General features: G+C 35.9%; 1 protein-coding gene across 3 annotated transcripts; it reads right to left on the bottom strand.

The window, feature by feature from the left end:
* Positions 1–697: 697 nt before the first annotated feature.
* Positions 698–5,856, bottom strand: LOC133302177 (G-type lectin S-receptor-like serine/threonine-protein kinase At4g03230). 3 transcript variants are annotated; one of them, XM_061501923.1, is made up of 10 exons: positions 5,744–5,795; positions 5,508–5,636; positions 4,641–5,435; positions 2,631–3,137; positions 2,336–2,489; positions 2,035–2,224; positions 1,729–1,939; positions 1,364–1,601; positions 1,096–1,246; positions 698–1,006 (listed from the first exon to the last, which is right to left on the bottom strand). In XM_061501923.1, the coding sequence occupies exons 1-10, from the start codon at positions 5,751–5,753 to the stop codon at positions 698–700; spliced, it is 2,694 nt and encodes an 897-aa protein (XP_061357907.1). In that variant the 5' UTR covers positions 5,754–5,795. The 3 variants fall into 3 exon arrangements, with proteins under 3 accessions (XP_061357907.1, XP_061357906.1, XP_061357905.1); XM_061501922.1 differs by having other exon boundaries at positions 4,641–5,636; XM_061501921.1 differs by having other exon boundaries at positions 4,641–5,856.
* Positions 5,857–14,431: the final 8,575 nt, after the last annotated feature.

Raw genomic sequence — 14,431 nt, 5'->3', positions numbered from 1 at the left:
ATCTACCCTCACTCGGAGGCAGTAGGAGATAGAAAGAAAATTGAGAGGTTATGATAAATTCACAATTCACGTTAATTTAATAAGAGCGATACATAATCAAATTTAAAAAATTCTTTAAGTTTTCTTCGTACATAAGAAATAATAAAAATGAAAGAGGGAAAATTTATATTACACTACCTTTTTTTTTTTAAAATCTAAAAGTAAAGTGTTTTTTGGGTCCTCAACAAAGGGACCTATTTTTATTCCTTAGAAAAAAAATTGACTTATAATTCCTCAAAAATTCAAAATTGATTCAATTAATCGAAATTATGGTCCCTCTAAAATTTAAAGAAGACTCGTGTTAGTCCCTTAAAAGGATTAATATGAATCTTTTTTGAATTTTAATGGAATCACAAGTTGACTTTTTTTTTTAATTGATTAAATTTGGCCCCATAATATTTATTGAGGATCCAAAAAGATACTTTACTTTAAATCTAAATATAATCTAAGAGAAATGTTTGATGAATTTGAGGGTCATGGCTCCCCCATTGCTTGCTTGGAGGAATGTATAATGAGAAAGTAACATGTAAGAATAAAGAAATATCTTAGAGGGTAGGACTAGGATTACATGTCCTACATATTTTGACCAAGGATAACACTGACCCCAAATACTCTTCCTTAAATTGAGCAATCCTGGAGAACATTGCAGCAATATTAGCTACCTGCCATTTTCTAAAGTGACTGTCAATTCATTACGTGAAAAAGTTTCCACTTTACTTGAGCTAGACGCTCTGCTTGAAGGGCATCTCCTGATAACAAAGGCTGGTTCCTTAGGACTTGGAAGAGTATTAGATTCACTGCCAAGCATGAAAACCACATTTGACATGTTGGGACGTTCATTTGGATCTTCTTGTAAGCATAAAAGACCCACATTCACACATTTCAAGCATTCATCTGCTTTGCATGTTTCATATAGTGTCCTGTCCATGAAGTCAAATGCCTTGCCTACTTTCCACAAATGCCATGCCTGAAATTCAATGAAAGTATGAAATGTAATAGGAACTATGTATAGTACTATAGTTGTTAGATATCCTAGAAGCACTTTAGTATTCTTACATATCCTAGAAGACTCAATTCATTTTCTGCTTGATAAAATCCAGTGTTCCTTTTTCCACTAATAATCTCAAGTACCACCACACCAAAGCTAAATACATCTGACTTGACTGAAAAATGTCCATCAAGTGCATACTCCGGAGACATGTATCCACTGCATTACAAAAATTGTGAAATGTAGAGCAAATATGACATATGCCTGGTATCATTTGATAATATTGCTATAATGCTACTTCAATGGGACTGAAATATGCATTGTTATGAAACTTACTAAGTTCCAACCACTCTGTCTGTGTTCCCTACTGTCTCTTTTCCTCCAAATATCCTTGCTAAGCCAAAGTCTGAGATTTTTGGATTCTTCTCTTCATCTAGTAGAATATTACTTGTTTTCATGTCTCTATGAATAATCCTCAACCTAGAATCTTCATGTAGGTAAAGGAGCCCTCGAGCAATCCCCAAAATAATCTTGAACCGCATATCCCAATCTAATAGAACACACTGCTTCCGGTCTTTGATATCGTATAGTCCGTTAGGGGGGCATGACATTTTACATTAGTCTTCTTCAAAAGAGAATGTTGCAAGTACATGAAAAAAGCTATGTTATCAGAATATTTCGAATAGAAGAGAGAGTCTTACCAAAAATGAAAGCATCCAAGCTTCTGTTTGGCATATATTCATATACTAGCATCTTTTCATCTCCTTCCACACAGTAACCCAGAAGTCTAACCAAGTTTCGATGTTGAAGCTTGGCAATCAACACAACTTCATTTTTGAACTCTTCTAAACCTTGTCCAGAACAACTTGAAAGTCTCTTTACTGCTATTTCTTGTCCTCCAGGAAACTTACCCTGACAGTGTTCCAAAAGTTTTATCCATTTCTATCACTATCACCAACCATGAAGTTGGAAATGAAAATCATGAGTATCAAGAAATTCTTAATTACCTTGTAGACTGGACCAAAACCCCCTTGTCCAAGCTTGTTTGCATTTGCAAAGTCATTAGTTGCTTCAAGTATGGTTTCCAAATGAAAATGTGGAATATCTATGGCCTGTGCATCATCTTCTTTCAACCTACCAGATTCAATAAAGTCTCTGACATATCTCTCACTGCCATACAAGTTCATCCCAGAGTTTTTTTGAACATATTTCCTGCTTTCTGAAGTCAAACAGATGAACTATGGATCCGAGTTAGATTAAGTATCCCCTTGAATATTGGGCAATACTTTACGAGTTTTAGAGAAAATTAAGTTACCCTGTGTTTTGGCCTGTCTCTTTTGCTGCAAGTGAATACATATAGCAGTACTTGAGAGAAGAATTAAGACAACCACAGTTGTAAAAGTGACTACAAGGATATTATGTAATGACATATGCCTTTCTGTTTTGTAGCTATTATTGCCTTCTGCAAGATATAAAAAAATGTATAATATGTGGAGAGATAAATATTATACAATAACAAAAACAAGCATATCTATCAACATGAAAAGGAAAGAAAGATCAATGGATGGATCCGTGCAATGATAGATAATTATAATGCCATTACCTAAAACACAACTTAATTCGAAGCCATCCCAAAGAAAGTTTGCATTGCAAAGGCATCTCTTCTTCCCATTAGTGGTAGCATTGCAAGTTGAATTTGGCCAGTCCATGCAGTCCAACAATGATGAACAAATCGGCTCTAATGGAATCTCCCAACTTAATTCTATTTCTACTCCATGTTTCAGGGGAGCATTAGAACTAAAGGTGGTTGGATCAGCATGGCAATTGCCAGTAAGATGAAATGGAGATGACTGGTTGAGAAGTAGAAGCTTGTTCATTGAGTTTTGACCATCACAGTTAACTACATTTTTTATGTGGATCAAAAACTTTTGTGTTTCTGGGTTTATGCTTATCACTTGATAGGTGCCCCCAGTAGTCTCAAAGTCAAGCTCACCAGTGGAAATGTTGCAGTGAAAACTGGAGTATATGGGGTCACCACAATTTGGTCTTGTGCTAAGAGGATATGGAATGAAGTTTGTGCCACAAGTCCCACAACTGCTCCTACTGGATTCTGCACAAGTAGAACCTCTGGCACTTTAGAAACAATAATTACAATACAATCTCATCTAGTTCTCCATTAAAGGAGCTGTGACCTCCATTTTTTCATATAGCAAATTGAGATGAGTAGGCAACGTATTTAGTAGCCTAATTTCAAATTATTTAATAATATCTTTTTTAACTATTCAAACGCTATAATTTTTTAAGTTTATTATTTTTTATTTTTTGAAATGCGAGATTATAAATCAATAGAACTTAATTATCAAAGTTTATTGCATAGATTTTACTTTGCGAGTTCTTCAAAATCAGATATAAAGTCAATAGAGTAAATATACATTTTGGTCCAATGTTGTAAAAACCTGACCGATGAAGTTATCATATTGGATGGGTCAAGTACTAAATTTGGTGTGACTAAGTGCGATCCTGCTAATTTTGATGAAAATTGGTGATCTGGTAGGTTAACTGGTGACCCAGTCTGATTTCTTAAAAAAAAAAATCCAAAAACAATTTTTTCCAAAAACAACTTCATAATTGATATATTTTAGTGATTTGTTATTTATTGACTCACATAAATTATGTACATACAATATTAATATTATCTCAGTTACGCACTATGCAGGGAATTTTGATTTGATTTATAGTTAGAGATGTCATTTACTGAACCTGAAATACCAGTATCACAAGCATTATATGTTTGTTTGATTCTTTATTGAACAATAATGTATAATTTATTATTTTTTATTTAAAGTATTTAGAATTTATATTATTTTATTTAACTATTTGAGTATATTTATAATTTTTTAATATAAATTATAGATGTACATATAATCATCAGGTCATGCGGTTCAACTAGTAATTCACTGGTTGAACCAGTGACCTGGTACCTTGACTGGGTCAATGATCGGGTCGATTTTAATAACATTGCTTTGATCTCTTAGAAATGTTACTTTTTTGGTCTCCAAATGTTTGGATCAATTTACGTAGACAAAAACTTTTAAAAATCAAAATAACACAAATAACATATTTCAAAGACTAAATTATACATTTACAAATAAGAGTGTCATTAAGAATGACACTAAATTGTATAAGAAAAACAAAAACAAAAAAACAAAAAAAGAGCAAGTGATATTTGAAAAACAATTGGAAATTAAGTGAGCATGGAAGAGAACTTGCAAGAGAAGATAAATAAACAACAAAATGCAAATTTACGTGTAATACTTAATTTTGCTTTGTGAGTCACAAGTTCGGCTCTGGAAACAATAGCTTTGCAATTATTTGTAAAGGTAAGACTATGTATAAGGATGATTCTCACCCCACACTCGCTCGGGTTTAATTGGAGAGTGGTTTTTAGTTTAATTTTAGCTGGATACTTAATATTAGCTCTTCTAACGATTGACTGCATGTGTGTGTATATGGACTGGAACCAAAGATCTAAGCTTGCTAAGTACATTCAACTGTGTAAGACTTCAGCCAAGACATTATAGGAACTCAAGAGAGTGATAAAAAGAAGAAATACCTATATCAGAAAATGCCACGCGAACATTCAGGTCACAACCATCATCATACTCTTCTTCTAGATTGTTCAAATCCTCAGACCAAATCCAGCAAACAGCATCACCAACATTCCCCTGCCTTGTCTTTTCAGTGTCTTCATATGAATAAGCACAGCACTGGCAATTGTTGAGGCACTCTGACTTGCATTCCTCTTCATTCTTAGCATTAAATTGAGCATCCGGGTTCCCTACTTTCATCATTTTTAAGCTCAAAAACGTGTCACTGTTGGCATCCTCACTACATACATTTGTTTTCCTGCTACATCCACCTGAAAAATCTCCAGCATTCCAACTCTCTTGGGAATTAGGCTTAAACCCAGGCAAACACTTGCACATAGAATCATACTTGCTATTACAGCTACCAAAGTTTCCACATGCATTAAACACACTGCATCTATCTCTAGGCTCTACCCAAACTAACAACCATTTTTTCTCTGTATCCATCTTCTTATACTGAAGTTGACCCCAGTAAGTCATTACCAACCTTGTGTCACTATATAGAGATGAAGTGAGAAAGGGAACAGTGTTGTTTGGGGATATTCTCAAGGTGAAATTTGACAACAAGTAAGATATTGCTGAAGACATCTCACCAGTTCCAACAAATTTACCTAATACACTGCTTTTCCAATATCTCATTGATCTCTTCCATATGATATACTGGTTCTCTCCCTGATCTTGCTCAAAAGAGAAGTTCCCTGGTGTTGGGTCTTCATAACTTCTCCATGAAGTTAATGCTAAACTCTCATCCATTTTCATCCCTGGAAGAAATGTATCTGTTGGATTAGCAAAACTCTGCCACAGAATCTTCACAGCATGTCCTTCTTCTTCACTTAAAATAAGGTTCCCGTTGTCCATTAGCTTCACTGTCCTGTTCTGTGAAGATGATCTTTCAACACTAGTGCCCCAGTATGATTTCCCACTCTTGTCCAAAACCCTGAGATTCCCATCTTCTGCAATGGCAAAAGCACCCCAAGAATCAGGAAGTGGGTTGTCTCGGTTAGCAACCCACACAACTGTTTGTGGTGTTAACCCATAGTACCATATTCCCACGTATCTTCTACCGCTAGAGCTTCCATTAGGAGTGAAAAATCCTAGTTCAAATTTTTCTCCTGCTGAAATAAGAGTATCCCTTCCCCCATCTTGTAAGAAGTTGTTAGTGGTTATGATATCTCTAGCTGAGCAATGCTTAAAAGCAAAAAAGAATGAACACAAAAGGAAGATAGACAACGTGTGAGTAGAAGAACAATAAAGGATAATTGTCCTTCTGGTTTCTCCCATGGTGTTTACCATGTGAAAGAACACAAATGATTAGAGTTTTTCTAAAAGTACAGTGCACAGTGATACAAGTCACCCTGTTTTCAAGAGAGCTCCAACCCACTAGTTGAATTCAAAGGCAACCTTAAGTAAAGTTCCTCACCAATTTAGCAGACAATAGTGTACTTTTGGTGTTTATCGGTGGAGTAATTGACGCATATTTAGGTAGGATTTAATTTTAATTCATTCATTCTGGCATTAAAACCCCTCCCAAAATTTAGATCTATGTGAAATGATTCTATCTTATAATAATATACATTATTATTATTATTATTTAGAGGTAGTTGAACAAACTGTCCTAGTTAGGGCCATATGTAATGAAGGTGCGAAAGTATGTCATATGGAATTGCTTGTAATCAATGCTGCTATGATATTTTTTGGGATTGTGTTGTCTTCAATATTTGGATGCATCAAATTTTAGGCCAAAAATCTTTCGAAATATTGAGAGCACAGTCATACACTGGGAAGCTTGTAGAAAAACGTATATTCCTGCTGCAAATGCTAATGCAATACTACAAAAATGATTTGCTATATGATTGATATATTATTGCCAAATTTGAATAATTGATTGAGGAAAGCAAGAAGGGACAGAGAGGTCAAATTCGTGGGGTTTTTGTCAATTTTATCTTTTTCATCTGGGTCCCTTGGCTTACTTTTTTTTTCTTCTACATCCTCTTACATGTGATATTTAATTTAAAATATATTGAGAGGGTATCCTTTCTATCACGCATCAATATGTTTCTAGTGGTGTCCCTATGGATCTAAAAACTCATTTATCCAGAGCTAATGTTGAAGAATGTGAATTTGGTTCACTTTGTTGGGAATTACATGTGGGGTCAAGCAAAATTCAGAGATGAGAAGAGAAATATGCATTCTAATTAGCATATATATTAAAGAAGGAAAATATTATCTCATGCTGCAAAATATAAAGTATGTCAGATCTATCATTTAAAAAGGAAGAAAAGGGGATCTATCATTTAAAAAAAAAAAGAGCGGGTAGAATTTTTAATTTCTACACTTTGGAGTTAAGAATTATTGATTTATCCTGCAATATGAGAAAATCATTTCCCGTTAGAAAACTATTGATTTCGAAATTCATTGATTTCAAATGGAGTTAAGAATATGAGTAAATACTTTTTTGAGTCTTCAACAAAAATACAAAACTCAGTTTAATTCCTTTGAAAAAGAAAAATTGATTTGTTGTTCCTATGAAATTTAAGAAACGGTGATTCTTTATAAATTCAAAAAGATATTTAGTCAAGAATATTTACATCCTGCGACTGCGATCTAACAATAGTATGCTATCATGCATGTTTTCTGACTTTTTAATTTTGGTAGAGTTGAATTAAGGGTTATATTACTCTCATGTAATAGGAGATATATTATCTCATGTGATAGATACATTCATGTAGTGGGTCCCATTATTTATTAAAAAAGAAAAAAAAAAAAAAAAAGCACGGAAATCGATGAGTCTGTAGGAAGTTATATTATGTCATGCAACATGAGAGTAATATAACCCTTGAATTAAATTATGATTGAGGTAGAAAGCTAGTCCCTGTCTAGTCTCTCAATCTATTTTCTAAAATCTAAACCAATATAAAATCATTCCCAATTATTAATTTTCTTCAGGGGCATCAGTTTCTAGGTAATATAAAGGTCATTCCCTGGCTAGTGTAAACTGTAAAGTACTACTACCCACTAGTCTTTGTTGACCCACACAAGTTGACTTGCATTCTTCGTTACCTCTTTCTCGGCCTCTTTGAACCGGCGAAGGTAAGGGTGCACCAATCCCGAAAGTACTTTAGACTAATCTACCAAGAAAAAACAATATATTGGATTTGGATGGTATGATTGAGTGATCTACTGGAAGCACTAGTCATCCTTTTTCTGTTTTTTGGCACAATGTGATGTACTCTACTGGAAGCACTCAAGCGGGTTCCCAATCATGGCCAGATACTTCGAATTTTTTATTTTTTAAGTTGTGGTGCAATTTTCACGGGATGAATACTATTAAACTCAGCCAACCAGCTTAGCTCAAGTCTCGAGCAAAGACTCTATAGTGGGTTACTTTTGACGAGTGATATATGACATATTATTTTAACAACAAAGAAACCTTAGTTTGTGTCGTGAACGGTGAATCCAAAGTTTTTCTGCTTCGCCTCACAATCCCTGATCTGGGAAATTAAACCAACTATTGGAGAGACAAAATAAGAGTAAATAATTCACACAAGAAGCAGGTTCAATGCTGTGAATCGGTTTTGAAAAAAATATTTTCAAAGTTGTATCCGCTGAGAATTGAACTCAAGTCTCGTGAAAATGTTCAACAACAACTCATCACTGGGCTGAATTTGCTATTGGTTAATATGCACCATTTAATATATATATCATATCATTAATAGAATTATTTCAAAATTGCATCTAGTGGGAATCAAACCCTTGTTGTGAAGATATAAATTATAGTATTTATCACTAACCTACATTTGGTTCTTGGTACACTTGCTATAACACCTCGCATTTCTAAAACAGGTATTAATATAGTAAATACGGATTAAATGGTAGGATTAGTGAAAATCTTAAAAATTAAGTTAAAATGCAAAAGAAGGATAAAACGGTAATTAGCCAAACACACAACCCTAGGAAGGTAAAATTGAGTAGGAGGTATCAAATGATGAAAATAACTCTGGAAATGGGTTCAGAACGAAAAATTGAGTGGTTAGGCAAGTTTCAGAAAATTCAGTGAATAGTGTTTTTACCAGGTAAAAATATTGCGGTACAGTTGCACCGTAAAGCGTGCCGATTGAATTTTGAACTCTAAGTTTTGAATACAAGTTATAAATGGTATATATGACTAGGAAATATGATTTGTGATGAAAATTGATGGAAATTAGTAAGTTTGGGGAAGCGTGCCTACAGCACGCATAACAGCTTAAAACTGCAGTTTCTCCGAACGACCAGAAAACTCAGGATTCATCTGATCAAGGGTAATCAAAGGACAATGGTTAATTTTAAAAATTAGAGTTTCTAAATAGGTTATGAGATTATGGACGTTTAGTGGAATCGGAGGGAAATTCAAATTAGTTTGAAATCGCGTGAGGTGGCGGTGGGGCCCACCTCACTTAAGTCACTTAAACACACATGCTCCATCACTATTCATCATCACTCACATTCACTCTCTCTCTCTCTCTCTCTCTCAAAACCGCGGGTTTCACCATGGAAAGGGGGGAGGGAAATAGTTTGGTTTGATTCAAGGTGATTTAGCCACCAAATTGAGGAAACTTTGTCACCAATCTTCAAGTAAACGACGATCCGGACTCAACCATACCATCCATTAGCCTTGAAACCCTCTCATTTGTGAGAAATAAAGAAAAAAACAGCCACGAATTTGAGGAGTTTTTTGGGGAATTTGGGGTTGTTTGCTCAAGTCATTGCTTGAGGATCAATTAGAGGAGTCTTGTGACTTAATTGTGGGTAAGTTTCAACACCTTTCATGGATTAATTTGATGATTTAATTTCATGAAAACCTAGAGCTTGTATGCTTGATTTATGGAGTTAGAGAGCTCAAAATGAGATTGTGTATTAGATAAATATGTCTTAGAATGATGTGTTGGTGTGATAAATGCAATAAAATTTATCGAGGAAATGTGCTCATAACTAAGGAAATCTTGATGAGAAATCCAACACTTCGTGATTTTGAATTGTTTTAGGATTGTGTAATTGAGTTGTTGTATGGTTGTATGATGTAATAATAAGATTGTATGAGGTGTGGAGTAGTTGAATTGAATGGAATGATCCTTGGTACGGGCCTATGAAGATTTCAGCCAAAGAGGGGGGAAATGGGGATTTGATGTTGTGGAATTGTATGATTGGTATGTTGTGATGTTAAAGGATAATTAGAAGGGTTGTGTGATAGATTGATGCTTTGGAAACCATAAGAAAAATGGTTGGATTGTTTGAAATTGGAAATTGAACCTAGAGTGAAATTAATGGCAAAATGAGGTTGTGATGATGTAGAATGCAAATTGGCACCTAAAATGACATTGGGGTAACCTTAGGATGCTTAAGAAAAATGAAAAGAAAATTTAGAAAAATAAATTGTGTTTTAACACATGAATTGCCGAACCTCACTTGTGGGGGGAGGAAAAATTGTCATTTTGTGACTTTGGTGGATTCACCGTATATTAAAGATCTGTATATAATCAATGTAGGTTGCCTCCCGCGGATTTGAACCATGAACCGTGAGCTCGGTTGGTTGCCCTTGGTCCCGGACCAAAAGGGATTGAGGTAAGTCTTTTGGAACCATGCATATGTACTTGATGATTTGCATGTATCGGTGAATGGAAATTAATTGGAAATGTCCTCTGTGTAGGCATTTCTGTTTGTGTACCTAGCTCGGGAAATATATTACGTTGGAGCTGTGGGAGAGGATTATACAGGTAACCTCTTGGTACTGGGGTTTGATCCCCTTATGTATTCCACCATGCCCGTAGAGGGTGATGGTAGGAAGTGTATGTAAATAATATAGGATAACATGTTCATGCATATTGTATGTGTGGTGGTACATAGGATGTACCGTGTCTCTGGCCAGTAGACTGTTCGCCTTCGGGCGTTACGGACTTCTACTGGATAGGTCTCCGAGAGGGAGTTCCAGTTGACCTGGGGTCGTGGTGTGTGATCCAGATAGGAGCACACTAGGAAGTCTCAGGTGGATATGGATGGAGGGTGCCTTGGTTGATGTTCTGGGAACACGCCTTGGTTTGAAACCCGTAGGCTTATATGCCGAGCCAATAGGCTGGACGTTGCGTGGTTTTGGCATTGACCATTCCAGCTTCGTCGTATTTTGTATCCCTATGATCCCTATTTCACTAAATCCCTTGCTTTATCTCGTTTTCAGATGTTATGTTATGTTATTTATATGCATCGAAGTGAGCCATTGGGCGGAGTATTCTCCAAAACCTCGGGGTTACTGCTATATATTCGTATATCTCACTCCACTTTGGGGGCTTTATTTCAAGAGGTAGCAGTGGTGTCGGGGCGGCGGGCAAGAAGCCCGTAGGCTAAGCTGGAGGATTCTATTTATTTTGTATTTTGGTGGCACCCGTAGTGTTTGCACTGAAAATTTGGTGATACTTTTTGTATGGTGCCGATTTCGTTGTCTATAGTGACCACAAAAGTTTGAAGTACCTGTTTGATCAGAAAAAGTTGAATATGAGGCAACACCGATAGGTGGAATTTCTGAAGGATTATGATTTTGAATTGCAATATCACCCAGGTAAAGCCAATGTAGTGGCCGATGCTTTAAGCAGAAAGGCGCTTTGTATAGCTAGTATGATGATTTCTGAGTATAATTTAATTGACAAGTTTAGGGATCTCAATATTCCTGTGAATACAGAAGATAGCCTGTATTTGCTGACTACTACGGTAGTCAGAACTCGTTAGTAGAGCGGCTTAAAGAGGCTCAATTACTTGATGAAGAGGTTCAGTCTATGAAAGAACAAGACTTTGCATCTACTGATAAGTTCGGTCTTAAGTTTTATAAAGATTGGATCATTGTTCCGAAGGGTCAGATGGTGGATGAGGTGTTGGTTGCGGCCCATATGGGTATGTACACTATCCATCCTGGTGCTACCAAGATGTACCAAGACTTGAAACTAAATTTCTGGTGGTCGGGAATGAAGAAAGATATTTCTCAGTTTATGAATAAGTGTTTGACATGTCAGAAAGTTAAGATTGAACATAAGAGACCTTCTGGATTACTGCAGCCCTTGAATATTCCGGAATGGAAATGAGTCAGTATTTCTATGGATTTTGTAGTGGCATTACCGAGAACTCAGGGTGGTTTTGATTCTATATGGGTGGTGGTAGACAGATTGACAAAGTTTGCACATTTCATTCCAGTCAAGAGGAGTTTCTCTACTAAGCAGTTAGCTCGATTATATGTGAAAGAGATTGTGAAACTTCATGGTGTTCCTGAAAGTAACATTAGTGATCGGGAACCTAAGTTCACTTCTAGACTCTGGGAAGCATTGCAGCAGGCATTCGGTACACAACTGAGACTGAGTACGACTTATCATCCCCAGACTGATCGTCAGACAGAGAGGACCATTCAGACCCTGGAGGACATGTTGAGGGCTTGTGCCTTAGAGCCAGGGACTGTGTGGGATAAGTATCTTCCTCTAGTGGAATTTTTCTACAATAATAGTTATCATGCCAGTTTGGGCATGGCTCCCTATGAGGCTTTGTATGGCCATAGGTGCTGAGCACCTACTTGCTGGTCAGAAATTGGTGAGAGATAGTTATTTGGGCCTGATATGGTTCAGGAAACTACTGATCAGATTATAATGATTAAGGATCGACTAAGGAAAGAACAGAGCCGCCAAAAGAGTTATTATGATGCAAAACATCGACCCCTAGAATTTTTTGAAGGGGATTATGTATTTATCTGTTTGTCTCCGACTACAGGTGTTGGGAGTACTCTTGGAGTGAGGAAGTTGAGTCCTAGGTTCATTGAGCCCTACCAGATTATCAAGAGGGTGGGACCTGTGGCGTACCAGTTTGCCTTACCTCCACATCTATCAAATCTGCATAGTGTTTTTCACATTAGTCAGCTTCGCAAATATGTTCCTGATGCATCCTACTTTGTCCAGCAGGATGATATTAAGGTAAAGAAAGATTTGAAATTTGTTGTGGGACCACTGAAGGTTCTGGCTCGCGAAGAGAAAGTATTGAGGAACAGGGTTATTCCCATGATCAAGGTACAATGGTAAGGTTTGACTCCTGAAGACGCTACTTGGGAGCGAGAGAATGATATTCTCCAGCGTTACCCTGAGTTTGATGTCAGGTATGTGTTATGTCTTATGTTTGATTTTGTGGGTAAAATCCTTAAAAGGTGGGGTGAATATAATAACCCTCACTAGTAGTTGTGGATTTAATATTGAAGAATAATTAGAAGTAAAAGAAATAAAGTCACCTTTGGTGAAAAAGGAGTTAAAATGACAATTAAGGAATAAAATTGCGGGTAAGCAAAGTTACCCGAAAAGTGAAAGTAAAGTTAAAAATATAACTGGAAAAATATTCTAGTCCATTGGGTAGAGTTTGGTAAAGAATAGAGGTGATTAAATAGATAAGCCCTTACCCAGTTAAATTTCACTTAACCTATGTAAGTGAAATTTGACTAAAAGCCTTGTATTCTTCTTCTTCTCCACGCGACGATACAAAGAGTAAAGAGGGAAGGAAAAAAAATGCTTGAGGGAGCTTCAATCCTTGATAACTTGAGCTAGGATTGATGAAATCAATCCATTCCAAAGCCTAAAGTGTGTCAAATTTCACCCTCTACAAAACCCATAGCATAGTTTTAGTTGGGAGTCATTATATTGAGAGATTTCTGCATCCCTAGGTCGCGGGTACTGTTTATAAGAGGAGAAAAATGATATTTTTCTTGGCTTGAAGGCTTGGATCGCCTTCCTCTTAATGATTTGAAGCTTCTAAGGTAAATGCCCAAACTCTCCTCTTATGTTTTTGGAGAAAATGTCATGATTTAAGTTTTGAATATTATGAGCATATGTTATGGAATATTATTGAGTTGGAATATTGAAATTTATGATGGATTAATATTGTTAATGAAGATAGGATGTGAAATAAACATTAACATATGTTTAAAATTCGAAAAATTCCCTTGAATCCCTCCCATTAGGTTCAGCCATGGTGTGAAAAATTAGGGTTTAATGTTCAAAAAATAATTGGACACTTTGTGAAGGTTTATATGTATATGTAAGTTGTGAATTGAGTGAATTAATTGAATGATGCTTAGTGGTGTCTTATGTTTTGAGGCATAAATGGGTGAATTAATGTGTAAAAATAGTTTTATTACCTCATGATGATTATGGTTGTATGATAAACTTGAATTTGATGGACTAAAGCATTGGAATCATAAAATTGACATGATTTCCTTTATATTCCTCTTAGTCATTTACAAAGGAGGTATGTGCTAGGAGTTACTGTTTTGCAAAGCGATCATACTTTTATGCGTGGAATAATATTCTAAGGTGTATGAACCTTTGCTTTGGTGAAATAAAAAAGAAAATAAGATAGCTCCTTTGTATGGCCTTAAAATGAGTTTTGGCCATTTTCAAAGGACGTATATGTTTGGAGTTACTATTTCGCCAAGTGAGAACACTTTTATGCGTAAAATAATTTATATAGGTGGCTAAGCTTGGGTTTAGGCATTAGACAAAGAGAAATCTTATAGGTTCTTTGTAATGGGCACCTTGCCTTAAATTGGGAGAAATATGCTTTTAGGTGCTAAGAGGAGTAATGAGTGTTCTAAAGGCCTTTTAGGACTATCATAAGACTAAGTGAATATGTGTAATTTTGTGGAGATTTGTTGAACAAAGAACCACCACTTATGACCTAATATGATTAAGTAAAAAGAAAACTGGTTATG

The sequence above is a fragment of the Gastrolobium bilobum genome, unplaced genomic scaffold (assembly GCF_033153095.1).
Source record: "Gastrolobium bilobum isolate Gb01-03AN ecotype WA unplaced genomic scaffold, APGP_CSIRO_Gbil_v1 utg38954, whole genome shotgun sequence".
NCBI classification, from domain to species: Eukaryota; Viridiplantae; Streptophyta; class Magnoliopsida; order Fabales; family Fabaceae; genus Gastrolobium; species Gastrolobium bilobum.
Note: the sequence above shows the minus strand (reverse complement) of the source record. Positions and strands in the feature narration are given on the sequence as shown.

Excerpts from the sequence above, each read along its gene's own strand:
- LOC133302177 (XM_061501922.1), bottom strand. Across the intron at positions 3,138-4,640 it reads CGTGGCATTTTCTGATATAG|AATCCAGTAGGAGCAGTTGT; the intron begins GTATTTCTTCTT and ends CTACTTGTGCAG. Across the intron at positions 1,247-1,363 it reads GACAGAGTGGTTGGAACTTA|TGGATACATGTCTCCGGAGT; the intron begins GTAAGTTTCATA and ends TTTGTAATGCAG.